General features: G+C 45.7%; 2 protein-coding genes across 5 annotated transcripts in view; one reads left to right on the top strand and one right to left on the bottom strand.

The window, feature by feature from the left end:
• ALAS2 (5'-aminolevulinate synthase 2) overlaps positions 1 to 9,381 on the top strand; it is a 111,858-nt gene extending 102,477 nt beyond the window's left edge. For all 3 annotated transcript variants that reach the window (XM_067023871.1, XM_067023872.1, XM_067023870.1), the window contains 4 exons: positions 1,865 to 2,029; positions 2,605 to 2,873; positions 5,043 to 5,205; positions 9,096 to 9,381. In XM_067023871.1, coding sequence (XP_066879972.1) covers positions 1,865 to 2,029; positions 2,605 to 2,873; positions 5,043 to 5,205; positions 9,096 to 9,259 — 761 coding nt within the window. In that variant the 3' untranslated portion in view covers positions 9,260 to 9,381. The remainder of the gene's footprint in view (positions 1 to 1,864; positions 2,030 to 2,604; positions 2,874 to 5,042; positions 5,206 to 9,095) is intronic.
• A 977-nt stretch (positions 9,382 to 10,358) lies between these two features.
• On the bottom strand, positions 10,359 to 17,837 carry APEX2 (apurinic/apyrimidinic endodeoxyribonuclease 2). Of its 2 annotated transcripts, none has more exons than XM_067023873.1 (6): positions 17,554 to 17,837; positions 16,471 to 16,554; positions 15,667 to 15,847; positions 15,002 to 15,148; positions 14,189 to 14,258; positions 10,359 to 11,646 (listed from the first exon to the last, which is right to left on the bottom strand). In XM_067023873.1, exons 3-6 carry the CDS (start codon positions 15,741 to 15,743, stop codon positions 10,738 to 10,740), a joined length of 1,203 nt encoding a protein of 400 aa, XP_066879974.1. In that variant the 5' UTR covers positions 15,744 to 15,847; positions 16,471 to 16,554; positions 17,554 to 17,837; the 3' UTR covers positions 10,359 to 10,737. The 2 variants fall into 2 exon arrangements, with proteins under 2 accessions (XP_066879974.1, XP_058905751.1); XM_059049768.2 differs by having other exon boundaries at positions 17,547 to 17,828.
• Between the last annotated feature and the right edge of the window lie 262 nt (positions 17,838 to 18,099).

Genomic DNA, 18,099 nt, shown 5'->3' with positions numbered 1-18,099 from the left:
TCAACTTGTCACTTTTTCAAGTGAAACAAAGGAGAGTCCACTGTATTCTCTGATTTAGCCAATGTAAGTGCCATCACATCAAGCAATGGTGATGCACAGGCTGTTGAACCAAACTATCCATGTTCAAGTCCCAGTATGACAACTTACGAGCTTGGGCAAGTTTCTTAATTGCTCTGTGTCTCAGTTGCCTTACCTTTAAAAATGGAGATGATAATAATAGAGTAGCTGTGAGAATTTAAGTAAGTTAATTTATATAATGAACTTATTGTCATGCCCTCTTTCACAGTTCTACATCTAACAATGATTATATTTCTACCACTGAGACTACTCTAATTCACTCATTCTTTCTTCCTCTTTTTTTTTTTTTTTTTTTTTTTTTTTTTTTTTTTTTTTTTTTTTTGCCACACTGCACGGCTTGTGGGATCTTAGCTCCCCGACCAGGGATCAAACCTGGCTCCTCAGCAGTGAGAGCACAGAGTCCTAACCACTGGACCACTAGGGAATTCCCTCTAATTCATTATTTTTGTAGTGAAAGCCATATTGGAACCATTCTACTTGCTTACATTTGCAAATGAATGGTTCCTTATTCTTTTGGTGGAAACCCTGCCTAAATTGTCAACCATAGGGCTGAATTCCTCCCACTGAAATGATGCTTGAGCCATCACACTGTCCGCTTTGTCTTGGGCTCCAACTCCTGTGGTTTTCTCCCCTCCTGTTGCCCCAGCTCATATCCTTTTATCCAGGCCTGGAGTCCCTGTTCCCACCAGAAGAAGTTTCTTCTGTATTCCAACTCCCTGTACCATTAGTTTCCAGGGATGGGGAATGGCAGAAGTGTGGGTTCTTGTATATGTAGACTGGCCACAAAGTCTATATATGAGAATCACAGCCATTTGAAGACCTTATAAATGACTATCAGTATAGAAGATGTCTAGGATAACAGGGAAAAATGGTAAATCTGCATGGAAAATGTACAGGAACATACATGTTACTTCTAATTCACTTTCATTCAGTATATTGAGACTGAGTCTGTTGGTGGGGGCCCTCAGGTAACAATATTGACAGAGATGACAAAGAAATATATTCCCATAGAGACACAGAAAAGACAGAAACAGAAGCACAAAGAAACTCAGAAAGAGACAAAGATATAGAGAAAAAAAGTCTGAAGTCAGAAAGGTAGATAAAAAAGGGATACAAACAGTAAGAAAGAGAGAAGTGAGAGAGGAAGGTGAGGGAGGGAGTGAGAGACACTGACAAAGAGACAGAGGGAGGAAGGGGAGAGGAGGGAGAAAAACAAAGGCAGAGATAGAAAAATAGAGAAACAAAAATGGAAATAGCCACAAAAAGAGAGATAGTGACAAAAAGCCAGAAAGACAGAAATAGGGAGGACCAGTGAAGAATAACAATATTGACAGAGCTGTCAACAGTACTTGTCTGAGGGGGTGAGCAGGATCTAAAATCAGGACTACATTAACTTGGAACAAAAGGTTACTTTTTTTCAATTTATTTAAACAAAGGCATCATATAGGCTAGTGCCAATCCTAGATGGAAATACACAGACTTGTAGGGAAAAAAAAAGAAGCAGAGAGGCTGGCAAATAGCATAAACAAGATGACAGATATTATCAGAATGAAGTAAAAATAGAAAGAGAGGCAAGCCTTAATCACAGGTTGGGGAAAACACACACAGCTTGGGTGGGAGTGGGGTGAAATTAGTCAACACGTATAAATAGGTTTGGCATAGCTCCATCTGACAGTGCACACCCACCTCATTTCCCAACCTAAAGTAGTTATGGGTCACAAATTCCGTGCTGGAGATGGAGCTGGGGAAGGGTTATGATCTACCTCTATTTGTTGGCTTTGCTCAGGTGCCATCTGTCCCCTTGAAGAGTTGTGTGATGTGGCCCACCAGTATGGGGCTCTGACCTTCGTGGATGAGGTTCATGCTGTAGGACTGTATGGGTCCCGGGGTGCTGGGATTGGGGAGCGTGATGGAATTATGCACAAGATTGACATCATCTCTGGAACTCTTGGTGAGTGAGTCCCTTGGGTTGCCCTTATATACAATCCAGAAAGGAAGCCCCTAGAAAACCCTTTTCTTCCTCCTCCCCACAACTGCAGGAGCTATTCAGGTAGAATTTACAGCCCCAGGCTATGGAACTCCTGGATTCTCTCCTCCCACTCCCACCCCACTGCAGAGTTGCTGAGAAAGTCTGGGAGGGTTTTCTGAGAAGACCCCTGAGCCAGGCCAAATAGCTAAGTTCAACTCAGTGAGTGGAGAGTTGTGGTTCTAAACTCCTTCCCCACCCCAGCCCCAAGCTTCATTTTAGCTCCACTTTCGGACCTAAACTGTTGATGGTCCCCACCCAGCTCCTGCGTATCTAGTCATTGCATATGGCAGGCCTTGAAAGTCCTATCTCAAAGCAGCAGAATTATCAGTTCTGTTTGCCTTGTCATGGACAGGGGAGATGAACAGAGGCCTGTGAAGGGAGTCTGGAGCTCCAGCTTTTGGTATACCTCCTTGTGTTACCTGGTGCATGACCCTGTTCCTTGGGGGACTGATAATGGGGTCTGTGCATATCCTTCTCATTCTCCTCCTTGTCTCCAGGCAAGGCCTTTGGCTGTGTGGGCGGCTACATCGCCAGTACCCGTGACTTGGTGGACATGGTGCGCTCCTATGCTGCTGGCTTCATCTTCACCACTTCACTGCCTCCCATGGTGCTCTCTGGGGCTCTGGAATCTGTGCGGCTGCTCAAGGGAGAGGAAGGCCAAGCCCTGAGGCGGGCCCACCAGCGCAATGTCAAGCACATGCGTCAGCTACTAATGGACAGAGGCCTTCCTGTCATCCCATGCCCCAGCCACATCATCCCCATTCGGGTGAGAGCCCCACACTGCCCATTGCCTTCTCCACCTATCTCTTCTGGGAGCCTTCCCACACCCAGCAAACTGACACCTGTTCCTGTCACAACTCTGCTCTCTTGTTAACCATCCTCCTTATTGCCAGTTTTGTTGCCCTTTTTGAAAAATTATCAGTCATTCTGGATTAGCCAGTCTTTTTTTTTGTTTGCATTATCTCATGCTTATTTTGCATTAGCTAGTATCTCATGCTTATTAGAACTGTCCTGACCCTCAGTTTTTTCAAACTGTTGATCAAGACCATTAATGGGTCACAAAGTCAGTTTAGTGGGTTATGATTAGCATTAAAAAATAGAAGAAATAGAATAGGAAATGTTGGAGCACATCACACATAGTAAGGGTATCGTCTTATGAGAAATTTGTTTCAGTTGTGTATATGCACGTTTATGTGTGTATAGTACGGTCATGGTGTGAAATGTATTTCTTAACAGAGAACTGAAGTCAGAAAATAGAAAATCAAAAGCCATGGGGCTAGCTGCTACTTTGGATTCCCAACTATGTTTGTGCTTACTGCCTTTAAAAATGAACCGCTATTGTATGTATGTGTCACACCTTCTTTATCCATTCATCTGTCGATGGACACTTCGGTTGCTTCCATGTCCTGGCTATTGTAAATACAGCTGCAATGAACATTGTGGTACATGACTCTTTTGATGGACCTAGAGACTGTCATACAGAGAGAAGTAAGTCAGAAAGAGAAAAACAAATAGCGTATGCTAACACATATATATGGAATCTAAAAAAAAAAAAGGTTCTGAAGAACCTAGGGGCAGGACAGGAGTAAAGACGCAGACGTTGAGAATGCACTTGAGGACATAGGGAGGGGGGAGGGTAAGCTGGGATGAAGTGAAAGAGTAGTATATACATATATACATTACCAAATGTAAAATAGATAGCTAGTGGGAAGCAGCCGCATAGCACAGGGAGATCAGCTCAGTGCTCTGTGTTCACCTAGAGGGGTGGGATAGGGAGGGTGGGAGGGAGATGCATGAGGGAGGAGATGTGGCGATGTATATATATGTATAGCGGATTCACTTTGTTATACAGCAGAAAATAACACACCAGTGTAAAGCAATTATACTCCAATAAAGATGTTAAAAAATAAATGAACCGCTAATTCTTTCTTAAATGACATCTATTTGTGTGTGTCGGTACACTGGGGTATGGTAAGGACAATTTTTTGTGACCTTTATTGATGAGAATGGTCACTGTTCTTGGGCTAACCCAATGTTCCCTAGAAAGACTGCTTTTGTAAATATGTTTCTTTAATTAACCCAGTGACAGCACCCCAGAGGTGGCTTGGGGGTGTTTATCTTCTTACCCAGAACCACCCCAAATTAACATAATAGCTAAGTATGCTTGCTCTGCCAACAGCTTCAAGACAAGGTCCCTAGTGCCATCTCCACCTCCTTTCATTTTTTAAAAATTGCAGTAGAGTTGACTTACAATATTGTGTTAGTTTCAGGTGTACAGCAAAGTGATTCAGTTATATATATATATTTTTTCAGATTATTTTCCATGATAGGTTATTACAAGACAGTAATAGTTCTCTGTTATATATTTAACAGTTCCCTGTGACTATAGTTCCCTGTGTTATATAGTAAATTCTTGTTGCTTATGTATTTTATGTAGTTTGTATCTGTTAATCCCATACTCCTAATTTATTCCTCCCCTCCTCCCTTTCCCCTTAGGCATCCATAAGTTTGTTTCCTGTGAGTCTGTTTTCTTTATAGATTCATTTGTATTATCTTTTAGACTCCACATATAAGTGATATCATATAATATTTGTCTTTCTCTGTCTTACTTCATTTAGTATAATATTCCCCAGGTCCATACATGTTGCTACAAATGGCAATATTTCACTCTCTTTTATGGCTGAGTAATATTCCACTGTGTGTGTGTGTATGTGCTGCTATGAACATTGAGGTACATGTATCTCAAATTTGATTGCTGCCTCTGAGCAACTCCTTGATAGAAATTCTAGACCTGCCACTGACTAAGCCTCTTATGAAAAAATATGTCCCAAAATTCAGTGGTGTTCCTTGATCTGGTTCCCTCCACCTACTTAATGGAGCTAATGATAGTGGTGCCAGGGTGGCAGATACTGACAGTCTTTTCTCCTGAGCCCAGGTGGGTGATGCAGCGCTGAACAGCAGGATCTGTGATCTCCTGCTCTCCAAGCATGGCATCTATGTGCAAGCCATCAACTACCCAACTGTCCCCCGGGGTGAGGAGCTGCTGCGCTTGGCACCCTCCCCCCACCACAGCCCTCAGATGATGGAAGACTTTGTGGGTAAGTCCTCAACATGGGTGCCTACAGTACTCTCCTTCCCTTCAGCCCCACTATGTGAAGAAGTTGAGAATGGATGCCATTCAGTTTAAAAATATATTCCTGGAACATCTATTATGTGCCAGACCCTATACTAGGGTCATAAATGAATGAGAAACAGTCCTTATACTGATAGGGCTTCAGTTTGGTTGAGGAGATCATAGCAGACCCAAACAATGACTTCAAGGGCTGATCAAAGTTCAATAAAAACAATGTATGGGGGAGTTGTGGGAGCAGAGAGGAGGGGCCTGACCCAACCTGTGGGATTCAAGACAGGCTTCCTAGTGGAGGTGACACCTGAGCTGAGCCTTACAAAGCTGTGTGGTATTGGACCAAGAGAAGAAAGAGGGTGTAGAAGGGGTATTCCTAGCAGAAGGAAGAGTATGAAGAAAGGCAAGGAGGAGGGTGAGAAGCAGCCTGGGACTTATCAAGAACAATAAGCAGGTGTTACTGGAATGTAGGGTAGTAAGAATGGAGTGGTGGAGGGGAGTGTTTATGTATGAACCTACAAAGACAACACAAGATTTAGAGGCTTGTAGAGCTGAGTAGCTTGGGTTTTATCCTGAAAGATGCCAGTTTAGATGCTCCCTGGTGGTCTAGTGGTTAGGATTCGGCACTCTCTGAAAGATGCCAGCTTAGTCAATTCACCTAAAGTTTACTGGATTCCTGTTGGGTGCAGGGCCTGGCATAGAGCAGGTTCTCATTCTAGGTCTGTTGGGTGAAAGACACATAGGCAGTTGATGGTATAGCAAAGGAGACAGACATAAACATGGATCGTACTGGTCCAGTGTGATGAGTTCTAGTACTCTGGGAACTGGAAGGAGAGTGCTCATTTATGGCTAGAGAGGGTATAGGAAGGGTGAAATTAAGGAGGCTTTATTGGTAAGGAAGTCCTGCTGCACTTTGAAGTACATGTGGTATGGTGTAAGGACATTCCAGAATAAGGGAATTCCATGAGCATGGACCTAGAGATAGGAAAATAGAGGGCATGCATGGACAACAGTCATTCTGTTTGTCTGGAGCATAGGCAGAATGAGAGTCCCATGAAGAAAAGACAGGTAGGCACCATTCATTCATTCATTTAAAAACATCAAATAATGCTAGCCAACATTTATTAAGTACTTACCATGTGCCAAGAACTGTTCTAAACACTTTACATGTATTAACTCATCTAATCCTCATGGGGTACAGATGGTATTATTAGTATTTCCATTTTATACATGTAGAAATTGAGGCATACAAACATATAATAACTGGTCCAAAGTCACACAGCTATTAGATTTGAACTGGAGAGTCTGTTTCTACATCCATGCTCATACCACTAGATCTATATACTACCTCTGTGAGCTAATGATCTAGACTTCTGGACCTTTTGCTCAGTCCTTTCACTTGCTCCAGGCTTCAATTATAGACCTCTCAGTACTCTCAGTTCTCTGAGTGTCCATTTATGCTGGGCTTTTGCAGGAAAGAAATATGAGGCATCCATCATGACTCCACCAGTCAGTCCTTCAATGTCATAGACAACCCATCATGAAATCTTGCAAATGTTCTCTACAATCGCTCTCAAATGTCTTTTCTCCACTGCCACTTCTTTAAGCCATGTCAATGTGATTTCTTCCTAACTAATTTTCCTGCTTCTCTCTTGCTTCCTTCTAATCCCTTATCCATATTTACCACTAGAGGGATTTTTCTAACAATCTGACCATATAGCTCTCTTGCCTAAACCTCTTCATTTTTCTCTATTGTCTGGACTAGAGCAGTGGTCTCCAAGGTGAGGTATGCAAGATGATCCATAGGGTAAGGGGATTTATTAGAATTTTATGTTTACTTTTTATATTAAAAAATAGGAAATTAAGCATGACTGATATTGATCTCTAATATATAAAGTGACAATGATATATGTATGTAGTATATAAAAATACATACATTGGAGGTACATACTACAATTTTTGTACTAATAGGATGTGTAAGCCCCCAAATTGGAGACAACTGGCCTGGAGAACAGTCAAAGCTCCTTGGCATGGCATTCAGTGCCTTCAACATGGTGATCTCTATGCCCTTACTTCTTGCCCACATTCATTTTATTTCTCCAGCTACACTGAATGATTTATAGTTCCCTCATTTTGCTCTAGCCTCTTACCTCTGGAATTTTGCTAATGATGCTCCCTTCTGATTGGAATGCCCTCCCTCACCCCTTACTCTGGCTTACTTCTTTTCATCTTCTAGACTTAATCAGGCATCCTTTCATTCATTCTTTCAACACATATTTACTGAGTACGTACTGTATGCTAGACACTGTTCTAGGTGCTGGGGATCCAGTAGTAAACAAAACAGACACAAATTCCCTATCCTTCTGGAACTTACATTCTAATGGGAAGAGATAGTAAAAAAACACTTTAAAAAGTAAGTGCAAATTAAATAGCATGGTGGTTCTAAGCGCTATGGATAGAATGTGCTCATTGGGGGGGGTACATGGGCTAGCTTGGAGGAGGGTTGTAGCATTAAATGGAGTGTTATGGGTAGAACCACCAAAGTGACACTTGAGCAAAGATATGAAGGAGGTGAAGGAGTTAGCTGGGCAGAAATCTAAGAGAAGGGCATCCCAGGCAGAGAGAACAGCCTAAGACAAGGAAGACCCTAACACAGCAGTATTCCTTCTGTATTTGAAGAACAATAAGTAGATGAGTGTGGATGGAGTGGTGTGAGCAAGAGGGAAAGAGACAGAAAACTGTGGAGGGGCAATGTGGGCTAGACTGTGTAGGGTATTATAGGCTACTGGAAGGGTTATGGCTTTAACTCTGAAATGGAGAGGCTTCTGAAGGATTTAAGCAGAGGAGTAACATATCTGATTCATGTTTTAAAAGAATTTCTCTGACTTCTATGTTGAGAATAGACTGAAAGAAAGACTGGGAGCAGGGAGACCCATTAGGGGGCTACTGTAATATTCTGGGTTAAGAAATGATGGTGGCTCAGACCTGAAAATAGCACTGTAGGTGATGAGAAGTGGTCAGATTTTGAAGGTAGAGCCAATGGTATTTGCTGATAGACTGGATGTATGGTAGGAGAGAAACAGAAAAATAAAGGATGGCTCAAACATTTTTGTACTGAGCAACTGGAATTGCCATCAACTGAGATGGGTAAGGCTGAAAGTAGGGTAGACTTGGTGGAGAGTAGGGAGATCAGTAGCTCAGTTGTGCTCATGTTAAGTTACAGATGCCTATTAGATATCCAGGTGGAGATATAGAAAGGCAATTGGATATACAAGTCTAGAATTCCAGATAGAGCTTTGGGCTAGAGATGAAAATTTCAGAATCATCAGCACACAGATGGTATTTAAAGCCATAAAAGTAGATGAGATCACACAGGAAGTAGGCATGAAAAAAAGCCAGGGACAGAGACACAACTGAGGTACTTCTGACAGCAAGGTCAGGTTCTGTCCTCTAAGCTCCCACTCCCTCTAGGAAAAACCCCTGCCCCAGGCACAGGTCACCATACTATCGACACTGTGTGAGTAGTGTCAGTGTCATCTTCCTCACCAGGCTAGGAGTTTCCAACTAGATGGATTCACTTCTTGAGCCACAGCATGTCCTGTACTTAGGGCTTGGTTCAGGCCAGGCCAGTATAGCTTCAAATTATGTCACATGAGTACTTCTCAAACTTTTATACATCACAGCACCCATACACACATGCTAACATCCATAGCACACTGTGAAGCAAACTGAGGAGGATACTTCTGGTTCCGAGACATCTCAAAGGGTTGAGGGGATCAATATCTTGGCATATCTGTAATGTGACACAGGGATTAAGACCTACTCTAACCAATTATTTCCCTCCCCTCCCCTCACTACCTTCAGAGAAGCTGCTGGCAGCCTGGACTGAGATGGGGCTGCCCCTCCAGGATGTATCTATAGCTGCCTGCAACTTCTGTCGCCGTCCTGTGCACTTCGAGCTCATGAGTGAATGGGAACGTTCCTACTTTGGGAACATGGGGCCCCAGTATGTCACCACCTATGCCTGAGAAACAAACTGCCTTGGATCCCCACAGCACCTGCACCTCTCTTGGGGCTGGGCCGCCTCCTGTCCAATGCTTTGTTGTGTGCCTCTAGCTGACTTGAGCCTGAAAATAAAGAGCAAAGTGTAGCACTTGTAGCCCTTTGTTTGACAGAGAACAGACAACTACATTATACCTGACCCACTCAGACAAGTGGCAGAACCATGAGGAAACCACTGATCACCTGTTGGTCTGACCGTCCCATTTTACTGATAGGGAAACTGAGATCCAGAAAGAGGAAGAGGCCAAAAACTACAGTGAGTTAAACAAAGAGCCAGGACATTCGGCAGGTTTATATCAAATGGCTCTTTCCCCATGGTTTCAACAAAAATCCAGGGATTGACTCTTCATGCGTAGGCCCAGAAACTCGGGCCCCAGGTAGCCTCTGAAGCCAGGAGGTGGAATCAGCCCAAACCAATCTGCCTGGAGGAAAAGACTGGTTCCCCAAAACTTTGGAGGTATTTTCCAACAGAGAGAATGGATGTCCTCCTCAATCCATTATCCTCTTTGCTTCTCACAGCACCTTATAGAACAAGACTTATCAGTTCTGTTTCCCAAGGTGAGAAAGAGGCTTGGCTATAGCAAGCAACTTGTTCAAGGCAATGCTCCCAAACGTTCTAGGTCATAACACACTGAAAACATTTGCATGGCATGCTTGGGTGAATTAATGGTATTATTTGTCTAGGAGGCAATCTTTCCTGACACTTGTGCAATTCCTGGTCCTGCCTAGCAACTCTAGGGTTGAGGGACCCATTTCTTTCCACCCTGTAACCCATTTGTGGCAGCTGTGAGACACATCCGTTGAGAAACATTGGTTTAAAGCTACACAGCCCACATGAACTTTCTGCCCCACCACACCCACCTCTCTTGCTGATCCAACCTCAGCAGTTCAGGGAACCCCAACAACTCAACAGAGCACCTTAATGGTAAGCACCACTCCTCCTTCCTCCCCTCTCCCTGGAAGTTTATCATCAGGTTACAGGCAGTTGGCAAACCTGGGACTGAGATAACATCTCTGACTCAGCTTTATGGAGCACATCCAAAATGTCCACATGACATGGTGCACTACAACAAAGACACGGACTTTATTTAGGCACAGATACATTTCCCAGCAAGGAAGGAAAGGGTTTAAAATCACAACTTCCTGGGGCAACTGGTTCCTCTGTAATTCTGAGAGGAAGGTGGGAAGTGGGGTGGGGGACTGGGTCACAGCATTAAGGCAAAAGAAGCTCACCAGTGAGGAGGAGCTAGGCAGGAAGAAGAGAGAGGAAGGGAGGCCTTGGAGGAAGAAGAAAAAGAGGAAAGGGAAGGGTCCCTGAGGAAGGTGGGGGAGGAAGAGGAGGTGGGAAGGAGGTCTTCAGGAAGGAGGAGATAGCTTAGGAGGAGGCTGGCCTCAGACTATGTACAAGGTTAACCATGCCAGACATCCCTAGGCCTGGGTTGGTTCAGCCGGGCCTGCTCCAGAGGAAGAAGCTGCAGCGGGAGGAGGGGTCAGTGGGAGGACCCTGGGGCCTGGCACACACGTAAAAGTGGCGGCCCAGGTTGGGTCCTGGCTTCTTCACAGTTCGCATTACACATGGCTCCCTGTGGCCCCCACACAGGGGCATGGGCAAGGGCCCCCCCAGCAGAGACTTCCAGAATGAGGTCCGTACCTCCTTTTCATCCTTGGCCTGTGAAGCCTTGGCCTGCCCCTCCAGCACATTGGCCATCACATCTTCTTCTGAGGTCTTTGGGGCCACAAGGGTGCCCAGGCTAGGAAGCTCCAAGTTAGGAGAAGCTTGGGGACGACTGGAGGATGGCTGGAAGTAGCTCATCAGGTTTTTTTGGCCTCTACTGGAACCAGCTTGACTTGGCCGAGACCTGGTCGAGCGCACACGGGCTTTGTTTTGGCGCATCTGTACCGGTGCTTGATTGCTGAGCTGCAGCGCTGACTGCCTGAACACAGGATCTTGTTCGAGACGAACTAGGAATCTAAGGATCTTGAGCTGGGTGCCTGCAAACTCAGGGAGGAAGCGAGTGCACAGGGGTGGGCACTGTTTTGCCGGCACAGAAGACACGCTTAAGACTGCACCCACGGGGCAGTGGTCAGAGCCCATCACCTCAGGCAGCAAGAAGGAGGCCTGAAAGGTGTCCATGACCAGGGTCCTGTCCCCCAACACATAGTCAAGCCGAGAGCCATAGTTCAGATGGCGGGCACCACTGACTGTGGACCAGCAGGTGAAGGCCCCCTTCTGCTTTGGATGGAAGCATCGGTAGCTATCAATGAAGGGTCCCGTATGGGAACCAGCCTGGCACCCCAGGTTACCGAGCAAGTGGTCCATCCACTTGCGACTTGGGTCCTCTTCAAAGCATTCCTGGGGAAAGGGGAGGGGGACAAAGAAAGAGGCAGAACTAGATGCCTAGAACTGGAAGGGACTTAGATTAACTGCTTCATTTTACAGACAAGAAAATATGGTTGTTTCAAAGAAGAATGCTCAAGGTCATACAGTCCAGAACTGGCAGAGCTGGGATTTACTTTCCACCCTTACTGATTTAAAAGGGCACACTTCTTTTTCCCCTCTGCATCAGGCTACCTCTACCTTGTCATAAATCCCAGATCTGAAAGCTTGCTGTTAGTTAATGAAAGCAATTCTCAGAACTGCTCACCAAGAGAATGGAAAACAGCAAGTTAAAAGTGGTTACCTCCAGGAAGTAGGGCTGAGGTTAGGAGTTAAGAAGCCTGTTGCCTTTTCATGTAAACCCTCTGGTACTATTTGGCTTATCTTGTTGTGTGTGTCAAAGCCTTCACTGACCACCCCCCTTCTTGAGCTGAGGGGCTCCAGGGTTTCAGGTCTGAATACTTCCTTTGGCTCTGACCCCTAATTCATCATCCATCCAATCCACTCACCCATTCAATGCAACAAATGTTCAAAGAACACTGATTATGTGCCAGGCACGATACTAGAGACAAAGTGGGACCATGATCTTGTATTGGGGACCAACAAGGCTTCCTTTCAGGAAGTAATCTGGAGCTGAGAAGTGAAGGCTGAGCAAGAGTAACCCAGGCAGAGGGTGTTACAAATTGAGAGAACAACTTCTGTGATGGGCTTGTGGAGGGAGGGGACAGTATACCCAAAAGACTTGAGGGGCAACCAGACTGACTATCAAGAGATGATGGTCACTTAGACTAGGGTGGTGCCAGAGGAGACAAAATGAAATTAAGAGATGATTTGGAGCTAGAATCAACAGTACTCACTGACCAATTGAATGGGAAAGGGGGGTAGAGAAGGAGAACACTAACACAATTCCCTGGCTTCTGGTTGGAGCAACCAAGAGGACGATGGTACTATTTAGGGGGATGAGACTAGAAGAGCCGGTCTTGTGGGAAGTAGACATATTCTGTTATTTTGGAAAGATTGTGTTTCTCATGTGATCTGGTACTATTAGTTCTCTTTCCCTGTGAAAAAAATAAATGTAGGAAGTGCACTCAAGATATCTAAGATATTTCTAAACTAAGAAGATAAGGCATAAAAGTATATAACACTATCACAGGAATCAGCAAAAACAGACTAAGTAAACACCGAAAAGGAATAAGGTAGGGAGGATTGAAGGCTTGCAGTTTGTAGTGTACACTCCCTTCCCCACCACCACCACCACCACCAGTCTCTCATTATCTCATTTCTGATCATCTTCCCAGCTGGAAGACACATCTATGTTCCTGTGGCTCTTCTGCAAACGAATCAAGGAATCTTCCTACAGCCTCTTCTTTGAGCCAAGCCTACTGCTGAGTTGGACTGTGCCACCATAAGTTACTTATCCCTCCCCTTATGAGGCAAGCTATGATGAGAACTGACTTGGAGATTCTAGGGCAGTGGTCCTCAAGCCTGAATATACAATAAAATCAGCCTGGGAGCTTTTAAAACATACTGCTACCCTGGCCCCACACCCAATAGATTCTGATTTAATTGGTCTAGGGTTGCACCAAGGTATTGACATTTTTGTAAAAGCTCCTTGTACTAATGTACTTTCAGGGGTTGAGAACCATTGGCATAGAGGGACTCAGAGATGAGAGGTTCACACAAGAAAAGAAGACAGAGGGGGAGCATGCCTACCAATTAAGAGGACAGTGAGAAAAGACAAAATGAGAATAACTTTTGCAATGGGCAGAGAGGAGATGACCTGGCTGGAGTGGATGGAGTGTGTAGCAGTGCTGAGGATGGAAACGGAGACTGGGCGCAGAAAAGAAAGAGTTTTGAATGCCAGGCCTGTGTGTTTTCTCTGCATCACAAAGGTAACAGGGAGGTGTTGAAGGTTCATGAGCAGGAAACATAGTATATTAGGGAAATGATCAAGGCAATATGGAGTTCCAGGCCCTTGAAATCTGACTGAAACTCTCCAGCCCCATCTCCTGCTACTCACCTTCCTTCTCTGGCACACCCTAATAAGAATGGGACTTGTAGTTTCCAATGCACACCAGCCAAATTCTCACCTTTCAGCCTTTGCTCATCATGCTAGAATTCTTTGCTTCCCACCCCAAAGCTCTGTTCTACTCATCTTTTAAGATTCAGAGATTTTAAGATATCTCCCCCAATGTCCTGGCTGGCCCGAATCCTATTTCCGGGCTCTCCTAACCTCCTGGGCTGCTGTCTCTGCCTCAGCCCTGAAGACACCATTCTATAATTGACTGGTCATGTGTCCATACCCCACCACCATGCTGAGAGCTCTGAGGGGCCGAGCCAGAACTGACTACTAACTGAGTCCACAGCACAATCCTCAGTGCTTTGAGAATAGAATTTCAAACTAAGCTCTGCTTTTCCATGAAGGAAGCTTGTCCCTGGGCCAAAAAACCAGCATTGATTGGTTGGCTAAACAGAACCATAGTCAGGAGTGAGGTCAAAGGCCTCGAGGGAGCCTTACCAGGTTGACTGCATCCCAGTGGTCAATGGGGCGGTGAGCTGTATTCAGGTCCCCCAGAATGATAACATGGCTGAAAAACATAAAATGAATGTCCAGAAAGGGAAGCAGTAGTCCTGGCCCATCTACTTTCTCCTGGGCCCAAGATCTCAGATAGGCCACCTGCCACATAGAGGTCAAGGTGGGATCCAACGGCAAGTTATAATAGCCTGCCTCTCCAATTTTTGTATAACCTTGATGCCTTTTACAACTGACCAACCCAACTCTGATCTCCAAAGGTAACCCTGTTCCCTGTTTGAGATGATTGTCTCACTTATCTCTACCTAATGGCATCTTTCTGGTCCTTCAAAGATGAGCTCAGGTACCACTCCCTCTAGGAAGCATCCCTCGATTACGCCAACCTACCCTCACTTTCCTGTCCCTCCCTGGGATAAGACTTTTAATTTGTTCCCAAGTACGTTACCTTCCTCATCTCATTTTATCTTTAAAACTATACTCTGAGGTAGGGATTCATACACTTACTTTACAAAAGAGAAAATAGAGGCAACACTAGCCTTCGGGCTCACAGTGAGTAAAAGGAGGAGCTGGGATAGGTGCTCAGAGGTATCTGAGTACAAAACCCATATTTGTGTCACTTTACCTGGTCCCCACAGCTCTTAGACAGCAGGGCCTATTCTGGTGAGCCTGCTGGTGTCTACAACTAGGCTGTAAATGAACTCAAAAGACAAAGATCCCATATACCTCTCAATGGACCTTGACAGGGGCTGGGCACCCAGGACAAGCTCAAGGAAGCCTTGCTGCCCGGGTTTGCAGTACCTGCCAGCTGCCAGGAGGGCTTCTGCTCGGATCTGCAGCAAGCGATAGAAGCGCATCTTAAAGGCGAGCCGCTCAGGCTTCCCAGGGTCCGCATGGGGGCAGTACACGTTGATTAGGGTCAAGGTCTTCTCCTTCCCTTCCCATGTGCTGGGGAGAATAGAACCGGCCCCCAAAAAAGGGGTCACTTTCAAGCCACCCTTCCCCTCCCCACACCATGTGGCTTCCACTTAATGATTGTCTGTGGGATGGAAGTGAAGGAAAGGGATAGAGAGACATGGACATGCTGGCATACACAGGACTTGAGGACTGACTACATCTAGGATGACACTCAGGTAAACCAGGTGATGGTCCTGCCATTCACAAAGATAGGACACAGAAAGAGAGCAACCTGGGGAAGTAAAGTTGGCTAACTTACTTCTGAGGCACCTGTGGTAAAAAAGAGAGCTAGTCCTCCTGACCAGGCTCCCTCTCCCCACCGCCACCCCACAGAAATAGAGAACTCAAGGCTCAGAAGAGAATATGATTTGTTCAGGGTCACATAGCAGGTTGCCTTGCCAGGACTGAAGTCCAGGAAAGGCAAGTTTGGGAAGTTTTCCACGGTGAAATCACCACATTCACAGAGCTGAACCAGCAATGCTCGGTGACAGGCAGATATGGGCTATTACCAGATCTTGTGTTGTGTGAGGAGGGCCCGGCCCTCACTATCCAGAGCTCGAAGCTCCTCTTGAGTGAAGTCATCCATGTTTCCGTAGCAACCCACATTCCCATTCTGAGTGGCAAGTAGGCCACTCAGGCCTTCTTCAGCAGCCACTGGGGTAGCACTGTCCTTACAGAAGGTGGCTACACCTGGAGACAGAGAGGGTACTCTGAGCAGGGCTGGCAGCCAACAGCCTGTTGCACAGCCTATTGCCCCTGCACAGGTCACCCGACTCATCTTCATCAAGTGTGGCTCTCTTGATGACTCCCCCAACTCAAGAGCCATGGATGCCTGAGGCAACTCTACTCAAACCCTGGAGTTTCAGTTCCTTCATCTAGAAAAGCTGCAGATTAATAACAGCTAATATTCTAAGTGCTTTACATGGTAGGTGCTCAGAAAATGTTAGCTATTATTATCACATGGATTAATTAGTTTAGTCCTTGTAATAGCCCTAAGTACACATTATCCCCATTTTCCAGCTGAGGAACCTGAGGCATAAAGAGGTTAAGTAGTTTGCCAGAGGGTACGCAGCTAGGAAGTGAGCTTGGATCCAAACTCAGGCAGTGTGGCTCCAGAGCTCATACAACTAACCATCACACTACTGTGTTTCTGAGATCCAATATTATACATAAAAATTATCCTTCATATAACCTGATATGGCTTTAGCTCTGTGGATGAAAAGCCTACATTTCTTATTACTTTCTCATTAAATATTGAAAACCCTTTCCCACCTGTCTCCATCACTTTAAAGTCCCCAGAAAGCCCCATTTACCAGAATAGCCACTACGGTTGCGGCTGAAGCTGAAATAGGAGTTACAGCCCTCAATGATAGCCAGGGGCTCTGTCAGCACATCCCCTGGGAAAAAAAAAAAGATGTAAGATTACATCAGAGATAAAACTAGGACCCAGGACACAGAAAGGCTTGGAATTACAGCTGTAGGCTAATTTCTTGCACCCATCAGAGCCAGGGTAGAAGGAATATCAAGTATCTATGATAAGAAGAGAAGCTAAAAAGGTGGGGACTAGAGAGGGAATTGTTATCAGAATTACGAGAAAGGGGAAGACTACTGAATGGGAGGTGAAGAATTAGGTGGGAGGAGGCTAGGTGACTAGGTGACTGGAGGAAGTTGGGGGTGGGAAATGGACATATGGGAGAGAAAACTGGGAATCTGAGCTGGGAGTAGGAGGTAGGAGAGGGAATTCAAGGATTTGAACTGAGGACGGAGGGAAAGTAGGTAATGGGTCTTACAGGGAGGTGGGTGGGAGAGGGAAGGAATCAGGGGATTGGGCTGTGGGGGAGAAGGAATTAGAGGGTCTAAGTTTGGGGTGGGACATGAGGTAGAAATGATGAGAAGCTCACAGCTGGGGAGGAGAGATGGCGGTAGAGATAAGAGGAACTGGGGATCTGAGACAGAAGTTTAAAAAGGAAATTAGGGAGTCTAAACTTGGGGCAAAGATGGTGTGAGAATTAAAGGATATGAACTGGGGGCAGAAAAGGGGAATTGGGGGTGTCTCACTTAGGAGTGGGAGATGGAAAGTGTGTGGCGGGAGGAAATTTGGGGGACTGAGCTGTGTCAGGAGAATGAGTAGGAATTAGAGGATCTGAAAGAAGATGGAGATTGCAAGGGGGAGGGAATTATGGTTCAGCTGAGGCCAGGAGACGATGTTGGAATTAGGAGATCTAGCTGGAGTGCGAAATATAGGGGGGGGGAATCGGGATTCCAGACGGGCTCTAAGAGGAGGACTCTAAGGATAGAGAAATGGGAAAGTGAAATGATATGAAGTAGAGAGCAAAAGTTAGCGGAAAAGGGAAAGTGTGGTAGGGGTCCTGAATTCTTGAGCGCTCACTGGTTACTTTGGTTTCCTGAAGACAGACGATGTCAGCATCCAGCTTGTCCAAAATGCGCCTCATGGCCATGGCGGTACAATTGCTGGACTCCTCGTATCCCACCCCTTGCACGGGGCTCCGAATCCCATTGATGTTCCAGCTCACCACGCGCAACATGCTGACAGCTAACTGCAACGCCTTTAAGCCCGCGCCCCACGTAGGCGCGAGCAAAAAAACCGGAAACTCCTAAGTCCTCCAGGCCTGGCCTTCCGCGCGCACATTTGCGCAGAAGGGTCGGACGCACATGGGGCGGGGATTCAAGCCCTTCAGTTTTCATTGGCTGGAGAAGCGGAAGCTGAAGGGGGCGGTGTGGTCGCCTAGGGGCAATGAATAGTGGGAGGAAGGGCAGTGGTTGCGCCCTTTCCCCTACCACTGACAGTGGCTTACATTCCTGAGTCTGACTGCGTTTCTGCTCTGCTGTAAAGTCCCCTTGGTGCTTTCGATTACTTACAAACAAGATTTTACAACTTTTTAAGTGGCGGGACCGCGCAGCGACCGAAGCCCCGCCCCCAG

This window comes from Kogia breviceps, chromosome X (genome assembly GCF_026419965.1).
Source record: "Kogia breviceps isolate mKogBre1 chromosome X, mKogBre1 haplotype 1, whole genome shotgun sequence".
NCBI lineage: Eukaryota > Metazoa > Chordata > Mammalia > Artiodactyla > Physeteridae > Kogia > Kogia breviceps.
Note: the sequence above shows the minus strand (reverse complement) of the source record. Positions and strands in the feature narration are given on the sequence as shown.

Coding starts and splice junctions, on each gene's coding strand:
- APEX2 (XM_059049768.2), bottom strand. CDS start 17,703: ATGTTGCGCGTGGTGAGCTGGAACATCAATGGGATTCGGAGCCCCGTG. Junction 14,259..15,001: donor GCCCTCCTGGCAGCTGGCAG/GTACTGCAAACC, acceptor TATGTTTTTCAG/CCATGTTATCATTCTGGGGG. Junction 11,647..14,188: donor ACTGGGATGCAGTCAACCTG/GTAAGGCTCCCT, acceptor CCCTTTCCCCAG/GAATGCTTTGAAGAGGACCC.